This window comes from Rhincodon typus, chromosome 3 (genome assembly GCF_021869965.1).
Source record: "Rhincodon typus isolate 14 chromosome 3, sRhiTyp1.1, whole genome shotgun sequence".
NCBI classification, from domain to species: domain Eukaryota; kingdom Metazoa; phylum Chordata; class Chondrichthyes; order Orectolobiformes; family Rhincodontidae; genus Rhincodon; species Rhincodon typus.
Window position 1 is genome coordinate 77132392 of NC_063334.1, and position 23340 is coordinate 77155731.

Consider the following 23340-nt stretch of genomic DNA (forward strand, 5'->3'; position numbering starts at 1 on the left):
GTCCAAGTTTGCCACTTTGGTTAGGCCAGTCTCAGCCACCTGAAGGAACGTTGAACTCTCTAGGAAGAAGATCAATGTCCATTCCCATTCCACCAGAACAAGTCTTCTCTCCGATACCTCACATACACACTCTGTGCTACTGTACCCATCTCTAGCCAAGGTTCAAGCTTTACCATTCTCACTAATGCATTTTCCCCATTCAGCCTCATCCACCCCAACATGCGACACCACTAACTCTGTATACCCTTCACGCTGCCTCCTCACTCAAACAGGAAACATCCCCATGTGCACCAACAGTAATATCTGTGCTAACCACTTTCACCTTCCATCTTGATCAAACGGGCAAGTGGGGTGAGAATTGGCAATTGCAATTTAATGCAGATAAGTGTAAGTGTTGTATTTTGGAAAGTTGAACCAAGGTAGGACATATGCAGCAAATGGTAAGGTCCTGAGGAGTGTTATGGAATTATATAGAATCCCTACAGTGTGGAAACAGGCCCTTTGGCCCAACAAGTCAACATGGACCCTCAGAACATCCCCCTATAAACCACCTAATCTATTGTTCCCTGAACACTACGGTCAATTTAGCATGGCCAATCCACCTAACCTGCATATCTTTGGACTGTGGGAGGAAACCAGAGCACCTGGAGGAAACCCATGCAGACACAGGGAGAACGTGCAAACTCCACACAGTTGCCCGAGGGTGGAATCGAACCCGGGTCCCTGGCGCTGTGAGGCAACAGTGCTAACCACTGAACTGAGGGACATAGGAGTACATGTACATTGTTCATTGAAAGCGGCATCAATTTGTAAGCAAGTCAGAACATAATACAGGACAATGATAAATACGACATTTTAAAAAAATTTAGATAGGTACATGGATAAGAAGGGTTTAGAGAGATATGGACCAAGTGCGGGCAATTAGAACTAGCTGAGTGGGCACTATGGTCAGCATGGATCAGTTTGGGCTGAAGGGCCTGTTTCCATGCTGTATTACCGTATGACTCTGTGACTCAGATACCTGCCTTTCATTCATTCTAGGAGGAAAATAGCCCAAATTAAGGCAGAAGAGTCAAGACAGGTGGTGTGCTTCCCATCATTCAGCTTCTCACACCTTATCAGCAGAGAATTATGATTGACTGCTCTGAGCAGGACCTGGACTGATATCGGAGGCTGCTTTTGCTGAGGCGACATTGTGCAAAAAAAAAAGGCAAGGCTGGGCAGTGCGAAGCAGGGATGTTGGTAGGCTCAGAGTGAGGGAGTGTGTGCTATGACAGCAAGTGAAGAGCTGAGGGGTGCAGCATAGTTGAGTCCCTGAGCTGGGTGTGAGTCTCTGAGCTCAAAGTGCCCTTGCTGCAACAATACAATGATAGCTGCTCGTGCAGCCCAAGGTGCAGCATTATGCAGAAACATCCTGCAATTGGATCAAAGATGTACCATAAGGGTTCATAGATGCTGGCACATGTTGGATTCCATGTCCATAGGTGCGTGGAGCATACGGCTCGTGCCAGTGGATCATGCCCAAGATATTGATGCTCGGTGTCAAAAAAGATGTTTTGGAGGGAGAGATGAGTTGAATCCACCAAGAACCCACTCTGTTTTCCATGTCAAGTTTTCCTGATGGTGACTTAATCTGAAGGTTTGGTAGGATCATCGTAAGTTGGTCTGTTAACAAGCAAAAGTGAGCATCAATTGGTAACTTGCAGCTGCTGACTTGTTATGTTGCATGTGACAACAGTGTATAAAATATGATCTCGATATTGAGACAAATCTTGTTAAGCGTCTCGGCCAAGTCTCCCATAACCTACAATGCCCAGAACCTGAAATGATTTTACCCCAGTGGCTGAAATGTGTTGGACTAGGTGTGTCTTCTTCATTAGACATTGTCGGCATCTGTCAGTTTAAAATCATCTTACCCTGCATGTTGCTGAATGCGCAAACTGTTAATGTTATGGTGTGGTCAATGGAGCATCTGGCACCTCGCTGAATGGTGGAACCATCCATCTATTTTCTTAAGCAATGAGCTGTAAAAATTGGAAAATAAACAGGTGAAGCACTGTCAAGGAAGAATTTAGAGTAGGTGAGGGAATGTCAATGCTGTTAAAGAAAGAGAAATATAGAGGGGGAAAGAAAATTAAGGATTAAAAATAAAAGAAAAAAATGACAACAAGTTGAAAGGCAAAATAAAGATATAATGTAAATTAGATGCTTTGAACTCTCCAACAATTCACTAGCTGAAGGTATATGATTCCATAATTCAAATTGCTCATCGCCTGGACCAGGGAATTTCCTTGCCGATAATAAGTAATCACATCATTAGAAGTGTCCTTACATGATTAATTAATTTCTGCTACACGTTTAATGGAGAATTATTGTGCAAATGCAGTCACTTCATAAATCTCACAGGAAAGTTTAAGAGGAAGATGTTTTTTAAGAAGATAACCAATGGCACAAACCAGCTAGCAATTCATGGTGAACTGCAATTCAAATATCTCTTCCTTATCATAGAAAGCTGGTTGAATTATGCATTAATGGTGTCATCCAGTTGTTTTGCCAAATTTGTTCAAAAACAACCTCGATTCTTGCATCATGGATAGATAATGGTCTACTGATATTATCACGTTACTTTTAATCGAGAGACACAGGTAGTGTTCTGGGGACTTAGGTTCATAACCTTCCATGGTGGAATAAAAAAATCTGGAATTAAGAGCCTAATGATGACAATGAGTCCATTGTCAATTGTTGAGGGAAAAATCCACCCGAACTGTTCTGAAGAATGTTCACCGGACCCAAAATTTTCATTCTGTTTTCTCTTCACAGATGCTGCCAGACCTGTTGAGTTTTTCCAGCAATTTCTGTTTTTGGCTCAGCACTCTCCAGGTGAAGAAATTTCTCCTCAGTCCTAAATGGTTTACCCCATATCCTTACATTGTGACCTGTGGTTCTGGACTGTCCCACATCAGGAACATCCTTCTTTAACATCTACCTTGCTTAGTCTATTAGAATTTTATATGTTTCTGTGAGATCCCCCTCCTTCTTCTGAACTCCAGTGAATATAGAATGCAAAACATAGAATAGTACAGCACAGGTACAGGCCCTTCGGCCCAACATGCCAATCTTGATGCCATTCCAAACTAATCCCATCTATGTGCACATGGTCTGTATCCCTCTATTCCCTGCCTGTTCATGCATCTGTCCAAATGCTTCTTAAACTTTGCTATTGTGTCTGATTGTAACACCTAGCCTGGAAGCGCGTTCCAGACATTTACCACCGTCTGCATTAAGAAACTTGCCTCGCACATCTCCTTTAAACTTTTCTCCCCTCACTTAAACCTATGCCCCCTAGTATTTGATCTAACCAATTTAACCTCTGTCCATACATCAGTCCTGCAATCACAGGAATCAGTCTGATAAACCATTGTTGCACTCCCTCTGTAGCAACAACATCCTTCCTCAGATAAAGAGACAAAACGCACAAAATAATCCAGGCCAAGACGCTGTATAATTGCAACAAGACATCCCTACGCCTGTACTCAAATCCTCTCACTATGGAGACCAACCTGCAATTTGTGTTCTTTACTGGCATGCTTACCTTCAGCGACTAGTGTACGAGGACACCCAGGCCTCATTACACAGTCCCCTCTTGCAATTCTTGTCTCTCATTCAAATAATAATCTGCTATTTTGGCTATCAAAGTGGAAAACCGCTCATTTATCCATATTATATGCATCTGACTACAGGAATAGGTTGTCATTTTTTTAAAAAATCATTCATAGAATGTGTATATTGCTGGCTGGACCAGTATTTATTGTGCAAAGGGCAATTAAGAGTCAACCACATTATCATGGGTCTGGAGTCACATGTAGGCTAGACCAAGTGAGGATACAGATTTCTCTCTCCAAAGGACATCGGTGAATCAGACGTGTTTTTACACCAATTGAAGTGGTACATGGTCCCCATTAAGCTAGTCTTATGTTCCAGATTTTAGTGAATTCAAATGTCACCATTTACCAGGGAGGGATTCAAACCTATGTCCCCAGAACATTAGCCTGGAGTTCTGGTTACTAGTCCAGTGTTATTACCAACTTACCGCTGCCTCCCTTATAAGCCTCCCCTATTTACCCACTTGTGACTGCCCCATCATTCAATATGATCATAAAGGTAGCCACCTTCTTGAACTGCAGCAGTTTATTTGATGTAGGTACACCAATAAAGATGTTAGGGAGACAGTTCCAGCATTTTGATCTAGCAATACTAAAGGATCGGTGATATATTTCCAAGTCAGGTTGATGAGTGGCTTAGAGGAAAACTTGCAAGTGCTGGTATTTCCACGTATTTGCTATTCTTGTCTATCTAGATGGTAGTCCTTGGAAGTTATTGTCTCAGAAGCCTTGGTGAATTTCTGCAGTGCAACTTGTAGATGGTGCACACTGTTGCTGCTGAGCACTGGTGATGGGGGGAGTGGATGTTGTACTTTGTTCTGGTTGACATCAAGCTTCTAGAGTGTTGTTGGAGCTGTATTCATCCACACAAGCAGGGAGTATTCCATCGCACTCCTGACTTGTGCCTTATAGATGGTAGCCTCGCTTTAGGAAATCAGTAATTGAGATACTTACTGCAGCATTCCTATACTCTTGTAACACTGTGTTAATATGACTATTCCAGATCTTGTTGCATTTGAACATGAACTGCTTCAGTATCGAGGAGTCGCGAATGGTGCTGAACATTGTGCAATCATTGATGAACATCTCACTTCTGACCTTATGATGGAGGGAATGTCATTGATGAAGCAGCTGAAGATGATAGGACTCGGACACTAGCCTGAGAAAGTCCTGCGGTGTTCTCCTGCAGCTGAGATGACTGACCTCAACAACCACAACTATCTTCCTTTAATCGAAGTACGGCTCTAAATATGGGATAGCTCCCCGCACCCCTGATTCCCATGGACTCTAGTTTTGCTAGAATTGCTGTGTGCCACATTTAGTCAAACAGTGCCTTGATGTCAAGGGCTATGACTCTCACCTCACCTCCGGAATTCAGCTCTTTTGTCCATGTTTGAACCAAGGCCAAAATGAGGTCAGGAGCCGAGTGGCTCTGGCAGAATCCAAACTGGGCATCGCTGAGCAGGTTATTGCTGAGCAGCTGCTGCGTGATAGCACTGTAGATGACACCTTCCATCATTTTACTGATCCTTTATTCACCTTTATTCATTCACAGGATGAGGGTGTCGCTGGTTAGGCAGCATTTATTGCCCATCCCTAATTGCCCAAAGGGCAGTTCAGAGTCAACCACATTGCTGTGGGTCTGGAGTCACATGTAGGCCAGACCAGGTAAGGATGGCAGTTTCCTTCCCTAAAGGACATTAGTGAACCAGATGGGTTTTTCCAACGATCAACAATGGATTCACGGTCGACATTAGATTCTGAATTCCAGATTTTTATTGAATTCAAATTCCCTACCATCTGCCGTGATAGGATTTGAACCCAGGTCAATACATTATCTGGGTCTCTGGATTAACAGTCCAGCGATAATACCACCAGGCCATTGCCTCTCCATATCAGTGCTGGATCCACTGCAATTCACCATTTATATAAATGATTTGGATGTGAACAAAGGAGTTAATGGTTAGTAAGTTTGTAGATGAGACCAAAATTGGAGGTGTAGTGCACAGCGAAGAAGGTTACATCAGAGTACAACAGGATCTTGATCATATGGGCCAATTGGCAAATAGAGATTAATTTAGATAAATGTGAGGTGCTGCATTTTGGAAAGGCAAATCAGATCAGGACGTATACACTTAATGGTAAGGTCTCAGGTGTTTTGCTGAACAAAGACACCTTGGAGTGCAGTTCCATAGTTCCTTGAAAGTGCAGTCCCAGATAGACAGGATAGTGAAGAAGGCAATTGATATGTTTGCCTTTAGTGGTCAGTGCATTGAGTATCGGAGTTGCGAGGTTATGTTGCGGCCATACAGGACATTCGTTGGGCCACTATTGGAATACTGTGTTCAATTCTGGTCTCCCTCTATATGAAGGATGTTGTGAAACTTGAAAGGGTTCAGAAAAGACTTACATGGATGTTGTCAGGGATGGAGGGATTAAGCAATAGGGAGAGGCTGATTAGACTGGGGCTGTTTTCCCTGGAGTGTTGGAGACTGAGGGGTGACCTTATAGACTTTTATAAAATTATGAGGGGCATGGATAGGGTAAATAGACAAGGTCTTTTCCCTGGGGTGGGGGAGTCCACATCTAGAGGGCATAGGTTTAATGTGAGAGGGGTAAGATTTAGAAGGGGCCTAAGGGGCAACTTTTTCATACAGAGTGTGTTGCATGTATGGAATGAGCTGCCAGCTGAAGTGGCGGAGGCTGGTACAATCACAACATTTAAAAGGCTTCTGGATGGGTATATGAATAGAAGGCGTTTAGAGGGATATGGGCCAAATGCTGGCAAATGGGACTAGATTTATTTAGGATACCTGGTCGGCATGGACGAGTTGGAACGAAGGGTCTGTTTCTGTGCTGTACATCTGTATGACTCTACGGCTCTATGCGCATCCTGCTGCCTTTGGATTTGAATGTGTCTTCCCAGAACATCACATGGTTCTCTGAATTACTAGCGACAACACCACTATGCCATTACCTTCCTCACTGGTTTGGGCAAAAGATGATGAGGCCTATGGAAATAGAGCAGGAATAGGACTAACTCAATTGTCCCACAGCAAACCAACATAGACTAGATGGGCCAAATGGCTCTTTCAGTGCTAGAAAAAACCTATGGGCTGAATGTTAGCTCATAGGTCAGGTGTACAGAGTTGGGGAATTTCTAGACTCCCCGAGCCCAAGTCAAGAGTAACTTTCTCAAACACCAGGTTTTTCATTCTAGACTGGTATGTGCTGGACTCAGGCCCACCTCACACAGAAGCAGGGCAGATGCTGCTGAGTATTGAAGCAGACTGGGTTAAAGGTCATGTCTCAGGGTTCTTGTTATAATATTATTAGTTAAGCCCTCTGGTTCTCACCCTTCCTAGCCCCTATGCCATCTCGCCTAGCATCCACCTCAGAGCCATCCTGAGACTAAATAAAATAAAACGTGAATTATCTGTTACAAACTTCACTATTAAAAGAAAAGCTCTCTTCATGTAATTAATCCTTTTACAAGAAAAAGCATTTATATTCATATTCATAAATCAAAGACAGCTACTCCCTTTGTTACCTCTTTAGGCTTTCAAACGAACTGCGAATTTACAAACTCCCCACTGTGATACTCATAGATTATAAAGGCAGTGAATAATACTAATGCCACAACGACAGCCATCAAACCTATGTCCACAAACAGCTATTGAATTTGCAGAAACCTTTTTTTCAACTGAGGCAGACAACAGGCTGTCTTAATTTAAGGTGTAGGTAATTTAAATCACAGCAGTCTGACTGTTCCACAGACTTTATGAAACTTTTACAGACTTTAATGCCTACTCTTAAAAATCTCATCAGGATATTTGAACTTTATAAAAAGGTGAGACCTTATCCTCAAATTTATTAATCTTACAAGACATTTTTCACTAACCTCTGGAACAAAGATTGCTCTGAGTGAAAGCAGTTTCTCTTCTCAACATACTGCTGCTTCTGTGAACTGTGAATGTGCAAATTATGTCCCACCCCACAAAAATGGTGAACACTGGTATGGAACAGGGCTTATCAATTCAGGGCACCAGTGAAGATGCAGAGCCCAAATGTCTCTGCAAAAATTTGTGTGTATGACTACATTAAAATTGACTGAAAAGCTTCTACATACACATGGAAACCTTGTCCTGAGGTGCTGGGTACTTGTTTTGAAGTGTCACATCACTCAATATCACACCACAAGCCCTGACAAAATAGTTCATACTTATTACATGAAGATTGGTCTGCAATTACACTGCCACTTTAACATTATATGAAAACAAGTTTCAGTTATTGAAGATTTTCAGAATAACTCTTTCAATCTGTAGCATTCTTTTACAATATTCTTGGAAATTACATCAACCTGTTAGTAATTGTTTCCTTCTTCATCATTGATACCTGTCAATTAATATTTGTTATTAAATTTGTAAGGATTTTGATGAACTGATAAGTATGTAACTGGATAACTGAGTTACAGAAGGAAATAACATCAATGTATATTTGTACATGTCTATTCCAGTCTTCAGTCCCAAATTAAATGTCATTGTTTATTTTCAGTCTGTAGATTTTCACATGAACCAAAGCTGCAATTAAGTGAAATTTCCCCGCTATTACCTGATGCTGCTGTTTTTGTTTTAACTGTGGACTAAAATTAATCTAATATGTCAAAAGTATGGTTAATTATAAACTAGTGTGAAAATCTAAATCTGGAAAACATAACTGGTGATTAACCTTTATTGGAATTGCAATATTATTCCCATACATCCTGGAATGTATTACAGTGCTCACACCAGTAAAGACACTTTATATAATGGTCACAAATAGTCACACTAAAGCTGGTATTTTGATATAGACAGAAAATGTCCTTCAGTTAGTCATGCTGCCAAAGTGTTGCAGACTAATAGGTATATTATAGAACTCAATGCATTTGTTAAGAGGACCTGCTACTTGGTATAGGCATAAATTCAGTAGTCTAGTCATAAGATCATGTGTAAATGCTGTTGGCCAGACTGTTATCTGCTACTTCCAGAGACAACTATATCAATGCTCTCCTTGCCAGCCTTCTACCTACCACCCTCTCTAAACTTGAGCTGATCCAAAATTCTGCTGGTCATATTCAAACTCACAGAGGTTATGTTCATGTATCAACTCAATGCTTAATGATCTATAATGAGTCTCCATCACTTTGTTCTTCCAGAGTTTTGGTATCTTTGCCAGTTCTACAATCCTCTGAGATCTCTGAATCTGGACTATTTTGTATTTCCAATTTCCATTTTTCCACCATTAGTGATTGTGGTTTCAGTCATGTTGGCCCATATCTCCTAGGTTCACTCCCAAATCTATCTAGCTGTCTGTTGTTTTCAGTATTCCCTTTAAAACAACTTCTTTTTGAACATCTGTCCTGAATTTCATAATTTGCAATTATAATCATGATGAAACTTTTAATATTCACTGGCACTGTTGTGTCAAAATGCTATCAACTTCTGGTGCCCACAATTCGCAATTAAAAACAGAAGTCTGGAAGTTGCTGTCAGTGATATCCTGTTCAAATGCAGGTTCTGCTGTTGCAGTTGTCACATTACTGAAGAGGCAGTAACTTAATGATAATGTCACTAGACTAATAAACCAGAACACCAGTTCCTGCCATGTAAGTTGTGAAGTATTATTTCTTGGAATATTCACACTGCTGAGATCTTTGACTTTCTTAGTCTTTTAGTAGTTTGTAGAGTTCCAACTAAACAGTCCGGATCTGCAAGTTTCACAAACTATATTCTTCTGAGGCAAATTATTTTCTCACTGCTCTACATAACTTTCTATTTCTTGTACAGACATACTTGAATCCAACTCCAGATCTCCTTTGAATTGCCCAAAAACTTTCTAAGCTCTGGGTTTTTCTAAGTTAAAATCAATTTTGATTATTCTAAACCCAAAAGCAAGCTTAGTGTAATGTTTTCTCTTTCCTGTTATAATCCACCACAATGTCAACAAAGTTTCATTAATACTTTAGGAAGCCCCACGGTTCTACTTTCTGATATGTACAAGTTTAAAATTAATGTTCTGGAAAGGCTGACCTAGTTATTTATTAAACCTATTCACAAAAAAATGATTTATGTGCCTCTATTTTGAAATCTGAACATTATAAAACAAATAATATATATAAATCATAAAATTTTCATCACAACATAAATGGAAGTTTGTGTTGTATGAACAGGTCAGAATCAACCCCAAGTTTGATGTATTGACACCTTATTTATGCCAATTTCTTTATACAGTTTTTTGAAATCTGCTTTTAGAACTATCTGTGAAAGTTATCACTGGACTTGAAACATTAATTCTGTTTTTCTCTCTGCAGATGCTGCCAGACCTGTTGAGTTTCGCAAGCACTTTCTGTTTTTGTTTCAGATTTTCAGCATCCACAGCTCTTTATTTTTATTTTAAAGTTATCAGTCTTTTTTGATCCATTTTTTTACTTGAATATAAATGTAGATTGGAATTCCATTTCAAGCAACTGAATGTTATTTCTGTAGTACAATGTTGTATCCATGGTGTATAGATTTCATACAGAACGAATACATGAATAACTGCTTTCAGAAATCAACTGATAGCTAGTAAAGAAAACAAATACCTACCATGAAGTACATGATACAGGATGCACTTGGTAAGATGTATAAAGTGCAAGGTCAAAGCATGACAAAACTGGGGAAAAGTGAAAAAAATAAACTGTCTACTCAAACGACACATTGCTAACAGGCAAAGCCTGACAAATTCCTTCACATTTGAGGTGAGATAATCAGCATTATTGAACGTTTGTTATCAGTTAATAATTTAAAATTGAATTGTATGATATTCAGCACCATAAGTTAATTCAACTGCAGCATTATTACACTCAGATTGACAACACCATACAGCTATATCCTGGAAATACTCCGCTATTAGATATTCAACGCATTGTTGAATTGCATGAGGTGACATCACAATCCCACCAAGCTAACAATAGAAGTGTCAACCAAGGACATGCCTAGCGGCTCACCAGATTCACCAAATTCGTTTTGAGTCGTAAAACTAGCTTGGTTTACATTGACTGAGAAGAAGACCATCAGTCAAATGCAAGACCAAGTTAAACTCTGCTTTAAAGCCCTCAGAGCTGAAAAAATCGTCAACACTCAATGATAACGCTTCCATGTGAATAGTGAATTGCAAACCATGGAACTGTATTCCCAATAGAACTAAGGAAGTGGGTGGAGGAGGGGCAGATTTGATAGTAACTGTTACCAAAAATATTGATGAGCTCTGCAGTTGACGGATACAATATATTCGGTCTCCCAGTCGTCATCATGTGTGATGAGTGGTTGATGATTTGAAGCTCAGATATGTTTTCTAGTTCTTTGCAGGATTTGCAAAGTCTTGACTGTGATTCATTACAGCACATAGCTTAAGCTGGACACAACAATGTGGTGTCTTTCCTTGAGCCAATGTGCTCTTGTGAAAGTTTTCAACTGTTATGTTGCTCTGATTCATGTTGGGATAACTGCAAGCTCCTTGTTAATGCCCTTGCACCATGTTCTGCCATCTTTCCAAAAATAGCAATGCATGTTTGATTGAGTACACAGACTGTGGGAGGCGAGAACTGTGTGGACCTGTCCATCAAAAAAGAGACCTGCAGGCTCTGTTGCCAGAGAAGACTAACGCATTCATTTAACATACTTATCTGAAAATCTTGGCAATTCACTTTGCATTTAATGATCACAGATTTTACAGTATGAACTGTGCATTCTGCAAGACTATTCAACTGAAAGTAGTGATGAAAAGAGATAATATGCTGGCACCTTATTTCCTTCACATGCCTTGAAAAGTTGTATTAGTGTACTGTGGACCATTGCCAACCACAATTTGTTGAAGCATACTAACCATCCTGAATGAGGCGTTCAATGTGTCAATAACTGTTGCATGAGTGGAATCATTGATTTAACCTCAAAAAGATACTAAGTGAAATAGTCAGACACCAGAATATAATTATGTCCTTGGACATGGAAAACATCAGTGGTGATCTTGCAACACACACTGACAGTTAAGTGTGCAAGATCATGGTCTGTGATTTGGAAGGGAGTTATGTTTGGGAAGTAGGGATGGGGGTAGGTTTAATTGTGGCTTACTGACAGAATCCCATCCACAAAGTAGCATTACAACATTGGTTGCTCAAAGTCCAATTGAATTGTCACAAACCTCAGGGCTCTTTTTGGCCTGATAAAGCCCTCCTTGAGAAGCTTCTATGCCATCCTGGGTACAACATGAGGCGACATTGTAAAGGATGTGAGGGCCAAGGAGTTTCTTCAATGAATTTGCTTTCACCTGTTCTCAGATGCCACATGGAAAATAGCATGGCTGGACTTGTGAAGGTCTCATGTCATGAATCCCTGAGTTTGAGGTGATCTGCAGTCAAGGAGGCAGAGAGAGATGAGCAATGATCAGTTATTGCAACTCTTCTCATCCTTGGGATGTCAGAGGCTGCACAACTCCTGAATGGGTGTGACTTGGCCAGGTTTGACAGTGAAAAGTATACTATGGCACATATTTTAACACAGTGCGATAGAATATATATCTACAAAGGTAAAAAGTTGTCTATATAATGTCATCCATGACACCTATTTGCCCTTGGTATATTTTTGTCTTCCTCTGCCTCCCACTATATCCAAGTGCAGTGCTGACTTCCATAGCTGCATTGGAGGCAGCCTGTTCTGTAGTTCGCCCTGTTAGTCTGAACAGCTTTCAATGCCTTTGGGTCAGCTGCAAGTGTCCTTTCCAGATGCAGGCGCACCCTCACTGGGTGGAACATCTGCAGCCTTTGGGATCACAGGGCTGGTGGGTTCCAGGTCCTTCTGTAGTGTCCGAAAGAGAAAGCTTTTAGGGGTCTTCTATGGATCCTCCACTCTAAGGGTACCTGCTGACATCTCTGTGTTTCCCCAAGAGGAAGGGACACCTATAGTGAGATTGAGGACCCTCATTTTCCTCTTACTGGACCGTAGACGTTTAGCACCTATGGTGACAGGGATGGAGTGCATGTCCCTGTGCATGTCCCATAATCCAGCACCACAGTGTGTAGGGCAGTTCCTGGCTTACAATGCCTGAAGTGGTGTGCAGCTGGGTTTTAAACATGACAAAAGGTCCCAGCAATGGCGAGTGCCACCACTCCTCCAGCTACACGACTCCGTGAGAAGAATGGCAAAAAAGCCCCACTTCCATAAGTAATGAGATGAAGAGCAGAAGATTATGTGGGAGCAGTCACTTCAAAACACGGTTGACCAGACTCTGTAAATCTCAACTCAACAATATACAAACAGATTCCACCAATTGTCTGGGTTCTGTGCTTCCTAGTGTTAGTATCAATGACATACAGACTGACTGATGACTGTATACTGATTCCATTATATATAGAACGTGACTGAAGGTGAGGCAGGTAGATTTTGTATTGAGACATCACATTTCATGATGCCATGCATCAGTCTTAAATGTACAGACCTGAAATCTCTGCTATAAGACAACATATGTGTTGACTATAAAAGGAAACAAAATTAAGGCAATCCCAGAACGTTATGGGAAGTAAGGGAGGAAATTACAAGACCCCTTGTAGAAATATTTGAATCATCTATAACTACGGGTGAGGTTCCTAATGAGTAATGATTGGTGGCTAATGTTGTACCTTTGTTCAAAAAGATTGTAAGGAGAAACCAGAGAACTGTAGACCTGTGATCATAAAAGGTAGGATTTATGGACATTTAGTGAGGCAAAAATTGATTAGGGATGGTCAGCATGGTTTTGTGTGAGGAAAATCTCGTCTCACAATTTGGTTGAGTTTTTTGAGGAAGTTAACAAGAAGATTGATGGCCACAGAGCAGTAGACATTGTTCATTTGGAGTTTAGTAAAGCCTTTGTCAAGGTTCCACATGGTACCTTAATTGGTAAAGTTAAGTCACAAGTGATTCAGGGTGAACTTGCCAATTGGATACGTAATTGGCTTAATGGCAGATGAGAGACAGTAATGCTGGAGGGTTGCTTTTCGGACTGGAGGCTTGTGACCAACAGTATATCACAGGGATCAGTTCTGGGTCCTCTTTTTGTTGTCATTTATATAAATGATTTGAATGAGAATATAGAAGACATGGTTAGTAAGTTTGTGGACGACACCAAATTTGGTGGCATAGTAACCAGTGAAGAAGGTTTTCTAAGATTACAAATGGATCTTGATGAAATGTAAAATGGCAGATGCAGTTCAATCTGGATAAATGCGAGGTATTGCATTTTGGTACAACAGACAAAGTAATCATACAATTAATGGTAGGGCCTTGGATTATATTGTAGAACAGAGGGGCCTGGGGGGGCGGGTATACAATTCTTTGTGTCACATATAGGCAGGGTGGTTAAAAAGGCATTTAGCATGCTTGCCTTCATTGCTCAGTCCTTTGAGTATAGGAGTTGGGAAGTCATATTGAGGTTGTACTGGACATTGGTGAGGCCTCTTCTGGAATATTTTGTCCAGTTCTGTTCACCCAGTTATAGGAAGGATATTATCAAGCTGCACAGGGTTCAGAAGAGATTTACCAGGATGTTGCTGAGTATGGAAGTTTTGAGTTATAATGAAAGTCTGAATAGGCTGGGACTTTTCTCACTGGAGCGCAGGAGGTTGAGAGACCACCTGATGGAAGTTTATAAAATAATGAGAGGTATAGATAGAGTTAATGATAGTCACCTTTTCCCTAGGATGGGGGATTTCAAGACTCGGGGCACATTTTTCAGGTGAGAGGAGAGAGATTTAAAAAAGACATATGAGGCAAATTTTCTACACAGAGGGTGGTTCGCATGAGGAGTGAACTTCTTGAGGAAGTGGTGGATGTGTGTACAATTACAATGTATAAAAGACATTTGGATAAGCACGTCAATAGAAAAGGTTTGAAGGGATATGCGCCAGGAGCAGGCAGGTGGGACTAGTTTAGCTTAGTTTGGAATTATGTTTGGCATGGACATGTTAAACCGAAAGGTCTGATACCGTGCTGTGTCTCTCTATGACTCTCATGCAGATGGGAATGAAACCCATGGTTATCTGCAATTTGAATCTGCCTGATAGAGTTAACATTGATGTCACTACACAGTTACAATTCCACATATAATAATTTAGAGGGTCAAACTCTTATTGCTGCTGCATAGGCTTTTCACACTGAGAGCTTGATCCCTCATATTCCTTCCTCTCATGCACACATTGTTATGAGACTTTAATCTCTTCCTTCTTTGTCCCACTCTGATAGGCACTATGAAGCTCCTTGTTCTAATTGGTGTCTAGAACTTGCCCACATCCCCCATTTTATTTATGCACATCTTAAACCTGTCATATTATGGGGCTTTGGGGGAAAGGAAGGCAGATTGACATTTTAAGTGTAATTTTTTTGTGAGAAATTAATTTGGTCAAGAGAATTTATTCTTTTACTGTTGGCCTGTTTTTCACTTTACAGTATGACAATATTTAATACTTCTTCCAGCATTGAGTATTTCTTTTTGACTGATCTCTAAAAGTTTTGTAGTTTTTATTTGTCCTCAACTTCCCCCAGTTCTTGGCTCTTATTTTCAGCTATGTTACCCACTTTTGCTTTTTAGAAACCTTTCACTCATTCACTGTGACAATCTTTAGTATGATTGAACATTATCTTTTAAACAGGTTGCAAACCATTTAGCCCATCTATTTCCTTTTCATAATTGAAATTACATCTTGATTTTTCCCCTCCATTCCAATTTGGTTTTCATTTGATAAAAGATCTTTTCTTCATATTGTGGCTGGCTGATCTAATCTATTTTTTAAACATTATCTGTTTTTGTATTCTTATTTCACTTTGTCCCTGTCACACTTATGGGCAAGATTTCATTTTTCTCTTTCTTGTTCCCACATTAACAGGTCAGTGTTTTCCTTACTTTCTTCCTCCACATTGACAAAGCTGGCTCCTAGTTCCTCCTCCCACTCAAACTGATAGGCTGACCCTTCTTCTCCTCATATTGAAAAAGCTCAACCCCACACCTCCTTTCCTCTTACTCAAGCTGTAGTCCAATTAACATATCACACTTACTTTTTAAGCAAACTTCTCGATAATAGATAAGTATAGAGCATCAAGATGATGACTGCAATTATTCAGAAAACATGTTTATACAAACGAATGTAGCTCAAGCATTTTGTGTATTTCTGATTCTTACCTTCAGGGAAAAAGTCTGCCTCAAATCCCATTCCAAACACCATGTTCTCTAGATTATTGACAATCTGAATGAAGTGTCAAAATGATGACCTTGTATAACTGCCTCATTCCTATGACAAATCGTACAGGGGGACTAAACCGGTGCTATGATCTGTCACATCAATACCCCGCTACAGGAAAAAATGCATTTGTTTTTGTTCTTGTGAACTTTAAATTTAAAAAATGAGTACAGGAAGAGTTTTTCTGAAATTAATCTTTCAATTTTCTTTTCTTTATAAATTTTTGGACAGAACATCAGTCACAGCCATTGATTTTATCTTCAACTGACAGCACAAGGTGAGGTAGAAATTCATGATTCAGGCTGACCTTTGAGTAGGTGGAAGAACAGGATGGGAAAAAAATGTTGAGTGGGTTGCAGGTACTGTGTAAACCTCTCATGCTTGAGCCTGTGTCAACAGCAGACACACTTCTCCACTTTATAACACGAGCACACACCAAGACTTGACCAAAGAAACAAGCACATAACTTAAATCTGAAAATCCAGGAACAGGCATCCATTTAGATGAGGCAATAGGAAATCAGGCAGACCAAATCTCTTTCTGCCATGGGGCGTGTCTTTGGGAAGAACCTTTTGGGTGAATCTGCATTTCTTCTACTTCCATGAAACCAATATATGACTGTTTTAGATATTTCTCCAACTTTGAATCAGTTATAGCTCATAAGTGACAGATTAGTTGCTTGGGAAAGGTGAATCACCTTCTATCAATCATGCTGCATTTATGTTTCCTGTAGGAAAATAATAATCATTATATTACCTAAAAGAATCACATTTATTAGACATCCATTTGCTGGCTTTTTCAGTTAATGAAAACATTTTTTTTTAAAAAATCAATCTTGTAACTTCAACATGGTGAATGAGAGGAAGGGACTAGAAGTAAGTAAACTCTTGGAAACTTTCAAACACTGAGAAGAAGGATTAAAATAAGCAATCTAGAAGCAGACTTGAGATGGACTAGATCGAAATAAGTCAAAATTGCAAAATGAAAAATAAAGCAATATGAAAATAAAGAATCAAGGAGAAGAGTCACTGGATAAAACCATAAATATTATTGATAATTTTTTGATAGCCCATTACCTGTTTAAGTGAATTTCTCTGAACTTGGTTGCAGTATATTTCCTATGGTTCACTTGTGGAATAAATGGAGTACAGTGATATTTCATGTGGAAAACAGTTAGTTAATTGGGTTCACTCCGTAATAATTCATTTAATTACTGCTTTGGTCATTGAGTGCTAAAACATTACTGATACATTTAATCTCAAATGGAAAATGGCGGTAATTGTGTTAATTGTTCCGCTACATGCAAAAGATCCACAATGTTACCATAGCCTTTCCAATTGCCTTTTGTTTCATCTAGTTAACATTGCCAAACTTGAATGATTTGATGAAGTGATAAAATTAAAAAGATATTTAACCAAATGATCTTCATTTCACTGCAGGGACATTGCATTCTATAATAGTATCTGTTTTATTTTGGAGGCCAATTGTGAGCCTTTGGCCCAGGTCTTGTCAGTATGACAATGCTAAATCACTTAGCAATAAAAACATTTAATATTTGGATATGACTTCAGCCTGTGCCAAGTCATATACTTTCTTTTTACTTCAGAAGTTACCCAATTATCTATAGTTGTTGCAAAAATAAGTATTTTAATCAAGTAATCGCTGATGCCTGACTTTATTTTATGATTAATAGATTTTTAGACTGATAACTATTCTATTAAATTGGAAGATTTTCTTCTAATACGATTCATTGCATTGGTGACATTCTACCACTTTATAAATGTCAGGACCAAAATTTCATTTCACCTGACACCTGGGACATTTCAGACTTCTGAACTCCATAGATTCACCAGCAGTGACACAACATTATGTTCAAAACGAGGGCAATTAATTGTCCTCAAGATAGGCCCACTGCCCAATTTGAGACATGGGGCATGGATGTTTTGTCAGTCTAAAAAGTAAATTAATGTTCTGGATAATCAGTGTTGGTAAAGCATAACAAAGTAATGACAAAAACAACCTTTTCATGAAAGAAAGGTTTGATCTGCTGTGGGCTGATAGAAAAGATACATATTTAAAATCAAGAGGGTGATGGTTGGTGGGAATGAGTAAAATTCAGGAGATTGTTTCCTGTGGATACTCCATGATAGTGTGTTATCAACATTGATCAATAGCTTGGCCCATGACAAAGCAAACACCAAGAAAGTTTGTTGGCACCGAGCTACCTCAAATACTCCTCTCCAGTGCAATAGACTGCTGGAGGCGGCAATATCACAAGGTATCAGGAGTAGTCATCAAGAAAAATGCACGCTAATCACAATTAGACCAAGTCAAAGCATTCTGTGAATTATTGATATAAATGAAAGAAAATATCAGTCCAAAGCCTCCAATTATTAATGGATGTTTCATATTCCACAGGAAAAAATAAGATATATTTCTCAATTAGATCTTGGTTGAAGTGAGGAAGCTGCCTACTAAATGTCAATCTAGCTTTTGTTTTGAAAGAAATCCTTAGAGAGAGACTTGCGCAATGGCACAATTTAAGTTCCAAAAAAACTTTTCAGAAGAAGCTGATTAATATTGAACATGAAGGCTGTTCATTGACTCGTGAGTGAGTTTTGACAATAAGCTGCCATTAATAAGATGAGAACAAAACTCCAATGGATCATGCTTGCTCTGTGAAAAATAAAATGCAGAATCACCAATCAAATTTCAGGAGCTAAACTGAGCACTGAACCTACCCCCAAGACAATTAATCATTGCCGCTATGAAAATTAAAAGGTATCATCACTAGTGACATTGTAAGAGTTAGAACCTGGAAATGTTCTAAGGGATGGGATGAAAAATATAAGCAGAAAATCTTCCAATGTATTAGAAAATCCAAAAAGTCTATTCATTGTAAAGTACAAAAAAATTGTTTAAATGAAAATGCTACTCTTGCAGTAATTAGAAACAATGAGATAATTAGTGGAATGAAAAGAAAGTATGGAACATGGCATACACGGAAGCCATATCAAAGTTGTAAATAGGTTTGACTACTAAGTGAATATGTTGCCATGGTGATCTGTCTTGGAAAATTCTTTGTCTTATTGGCAGACTGACGAGGGACAACATAGGAAGAGCATCAACACATTGACATTGTTACTGATTGTTTCTGACTATGCACATATATTTTCCAGCTAAGACTTAATACAACAAGATTCATTTCTGAAAACCACACTCAAAAAGTTTAGTGTAAGAGATGCTACACCATCTATTTTATCTTCTCCAAAAAGGTTCTGTAAAACTGTGTACCCTGTCATCTTGCCCAAGTGATAAATTGAGCAAAACACCAATTTAACTTAGCATCTAACTTGACTTATCCTGTCATTAGGAACCACTATGCCCTATATCAGATTTGATCATTTCTCTCTGTCCATAATCCACAATTTGGGACTTACAGTTTTACAACCATTTACTTAAATAGAAGGAAAGCATACACATTAAGCAAAAAACAGATTTTGTCAATGAGTGACATTTTCTGCTGAGAGAATGCATTTAGTAAATTACATCTACAATGGAATACTTACTTTATTTGCCAACACATTTGGCTCTTAGACACGAAAATCAATCTGCACTCTCAGATTTGAATAGGTTTTTGTTAATTCAATCACAGGATGTGGGCATCACTGGCCAGGGCTATATTTATTACCCATCCATATTTGCCCAGAGGGCAGTTAAAAGTCAATCACACTGTGATGGGTCTGGAGTCACATGTAGGCCAGGCCAGGAAAGGATGACAGTTTCCTTCCCTAAAGGACATTAGTGAACCAGATGAGTTCTTTTTTCCACAATCGACAATGGCGTCATTAGATCAAACAAATTGACTTCTAATTGCAGATACTTATTGATTTCAGATTCCACCATTTTCAGATGAATTAAAAAAATACATGGGACTACTCAAACAAGAACAGTTTTCTTGTCTGTGGTATCTTGACTGATATTTCTCTATCAATCAATATCATCTAAAACAAATTAATGACTTGTTCCTTTCGTCTGTTATTTTTGAGATCTTTCTGCATACAAAGTGTCTGCTTCACTTCTTTAAACATAATGTTTCAGAAAGTAATTAATTAAATGTGAAATGGCTTGGGACTTTAATAATGCAATAATGTGATATAATTGTAAGCTTTTGTTTCAATTTGAAGTTTGATGTTCACTTTACCTAAATTTTAATTGATTAATGCATCATTCACTTATGCTTGGCTGTCAGGATATAATGCATCTTGTCAAATGATCTTCAGTTTGCTCCATGCTTAGTATGAGCAATATAGTTGCATATTACACCCATAATCCAACATGCTTTGCCATAAGGTAGTGGAAATGGGCTTTGTTTCCAAAATTGTCTGCACACTGTGTTACAACACAGGGGATAGCAGGCCAAAATAAATCTGCCTCTATCTCTGGATACACAACATAGTGGAATTAAAACATTAGCCTTCAAAAGTGCCGAATTTCTCTTCACCAGACTTTATAAATGGAAGATGTTTGACACCAATTTTATAACTTAAACAAAAATTAACAATTAATACAAGTTTAATGTAACTTTAACAGAATAGATATAATCAACAAGGCAATATAATTTAAATTAACAATTTAAACTGAGTCTTTTTTTACCATAACTCCCAGCCACTCAAACAGAGACAGTCCACAGGCATATGCAGTTAAGGGCTAAATTGAAAAAGAAAATAAAAGCCTTGTAATTTGCCAGTTCAAATGAACAGTTTTAAATGATGAATATCAGGCCTTGACAAAATCCTTGGAAATGGGTTGACAGCTGTACTTTACTTCATATGTTGCTCGAATTCCAAAGTTACTAACAAATGCACAGACTTCCAGAAATATTTACTTATTTATTGCAGATGGGGATATTTTTCTCAGAACATTCAACAATTCAATAACTAGAGAGAAAACTAGTGAGAGCAAAACAGAGCAGCCAGTCCAGCAGATTTGAAAATGACTCTGCTGTTGAGAAAAAAATTCAGAACTGGTTTATTCTGCCCTTGATTGACCAACTCAACATGCAACTAACTGCCAGCCCTGGGCATAGAAATAGCTTGGTGCCCATTCATCTGCAGTGTCCTTAGAATATTAATGAATTTGCATTATCTTCTAGCCTAATTGCAAACAGATAATATCTGCTTCAGATTTTTTTTGATTTTTTGTTCTGAAGAAGTGTCCAGACCCGAAACGTCAGCTTTCCCGCTCCTCTGATGCTGCTTGGTCTGCTGTGTTCATCCAGCTCTACACCTTGTTATCTCAGATTCTCCAGCATCGGCAGTTCCAACTATCTCTCCCCCAATATCTGCTTCAGTTTTCTTTTAAAACAAGAAGTTGTTCAAAATTCAACTCTTAATCTTAAGTCACAGCTCCAAACCAAAAAAAGGAAAATTAAAAGAAAAATAGTAACACTCTCAACGACTGAGTTACACTCAAATAACTTCCAGGACAAGAAAGATACTTATAAATCATTGAGTGGTTGTATGTACTGACTTTCATATGTCTCTTTCAAAATCCTGGCCTGAGAACTTTTCCAGCATTTTCTGTTCTAATTTTGTGTATCACTTCATAGATGTTTATAGATATCTGCAGCCAGACTTGTTCAAGGTTTTGGAGGAGATTTGTAGCTCAGGTTGTTGATGCGGTTGTTGACTTGCTCGACGAGCTGGTAAGTTTGTTTGCAGATGTTTTGTCGCCATACTAGGTAACATCATCAGTGCACCTCTGGTGAAGTGTCGGTGTTATGTCCTACTTACTATTTATGTGTCTCAGTTTGCTGGGGTGGGGTGGCATCACTTCCAGATTTGTTTCTTAGTGGTTGGTATATGGGGTCCAGCTCTACATATTTGATAATGGAGTTCCAACTATCACCCCTTTCAATACACATGGACAAAGAGGGACACCAATTTGACTGGGACAATGTAGCCATCCTAGGACAAATCAAGCAAAGACACGCATGAGAATTCCTGGAGGCCTGGTACTCAAACCTGAGCTTCATAACATACTTGTAGTGCTGGACACCATATTAAACCACCAAGAAGCAAATCCGGAAGTGATACCACCGCACTCCATCAAACTGAGACACATAAAATAGCAAGGGGGTCAGAACACCAATGCTTCACTGGAGGTGCACTGATGATGTTAGCTAGAATGGTAATGAAACGTCTGTGAACAAATTTACCAGCTCAGCGAGCAAGTCAACAACTACTAGGCACTTTATTGGCTGAAGAATAATGCATGATATGCAAAACAATTGCAGGAAACTGAAAATAAATATGGAAGAGGAGTAGGGTTAAACAAAGCTGGGAAAAGAAACTGTTCAATCTAACCACCAAATTAGTCTCTGCACTTCTGTCTTCCCCTTCTCCCTAAAGTGACTAAATGATTTGATAAAAGAGTAATTAATACAATTAAAATGTGCTGGGAATTAAATTCTTAGGAAGTGAAGGAAACCTGATGAGAATCATATAATGTAATTAATTCAATTAAAATGGCATAGAGGAATATAATATTCACAGGTTGTCTATATTTTATTGAATTGCATGAATATATAAAGTGCATATAATTAGAAAAATGGGGATTGCTTACAGTACATCAACACCAAGGAATAGAACCTAAAGCAATACTTAAAAGGTAATGCTCAAATAGCAGAACTTATCATGTTCCGTTAAAAATAATAGCTTTTTACATTACTGCTATTAATACATCTTTACATCCATCTGCTCCTTAATGACCTTTATTCTTTAGGCAGCTGGTGCTCACTGCTGTTTCATCAAGTGGTTCAACAGAAGCATTTTGTTTTTCCTTTCATATAATTTACACTGGAAACCCAAACAACTCCTGAAGTCTAACTCCAAATTTTGCTGCTTCACTTTCTTACCATTTCTATTCACCAGTTCCAATATTTTCACTGATCATTCAAATTTCCCTCTTTTTGTCCTGAAATGACTTTCCTCAGCATAAGACACAGTTTCATTCACCTCAACATGATGGGAAGAATATAAATTAGGTGCAGGAGTAGACCATTTTTCTGTTTGAGCCTGCTACAGTATACAATATGTTTGTACACATGGCTGATCTGACTACTCCAAATGTCCACCTAGCCCCATTAATTGTCATGACAAGTTTGGTTTTTACCTTCTCAGCCTTTTCTTTCTTGTAGGGGTGTGGAGATACCCTCCACGACACACAACACTCCCCAATCTCCAAATCTACATACCTATCCAAGTCCGCCTGGTCCTTTCTTCCATCACCAACCTTTATAATTCAATCAGATTTCTTCTGGCCACTTTTTTTCCTAAATCTTTTCATTACAAATTACTGGCTGAAATATTCTGTTTCTCCACTTGCAAA

General features: G+C 38.9%; 1 protein-coding gene across 1 annotated transcript in view; it reads right to left on the reverse strand.

Annotated features, from left to right (window-relative positions):
* krtcap2 (keratinocyte associated protein 2) overlaps positions 1–23340 on the reverse strand; it is a 149175-nt gene that overhangs the window by 117730 nt on the left and 8105 nt on the right. The window contains 2 exon segments of the mRNA XM_048593678.1: positions 10289–10355; positions 15891–15954. Of these exon segments, the coding sequence (XP_048449635.1) occupies positions 10289–10355; positions 15891–15954 (131 nt within the window).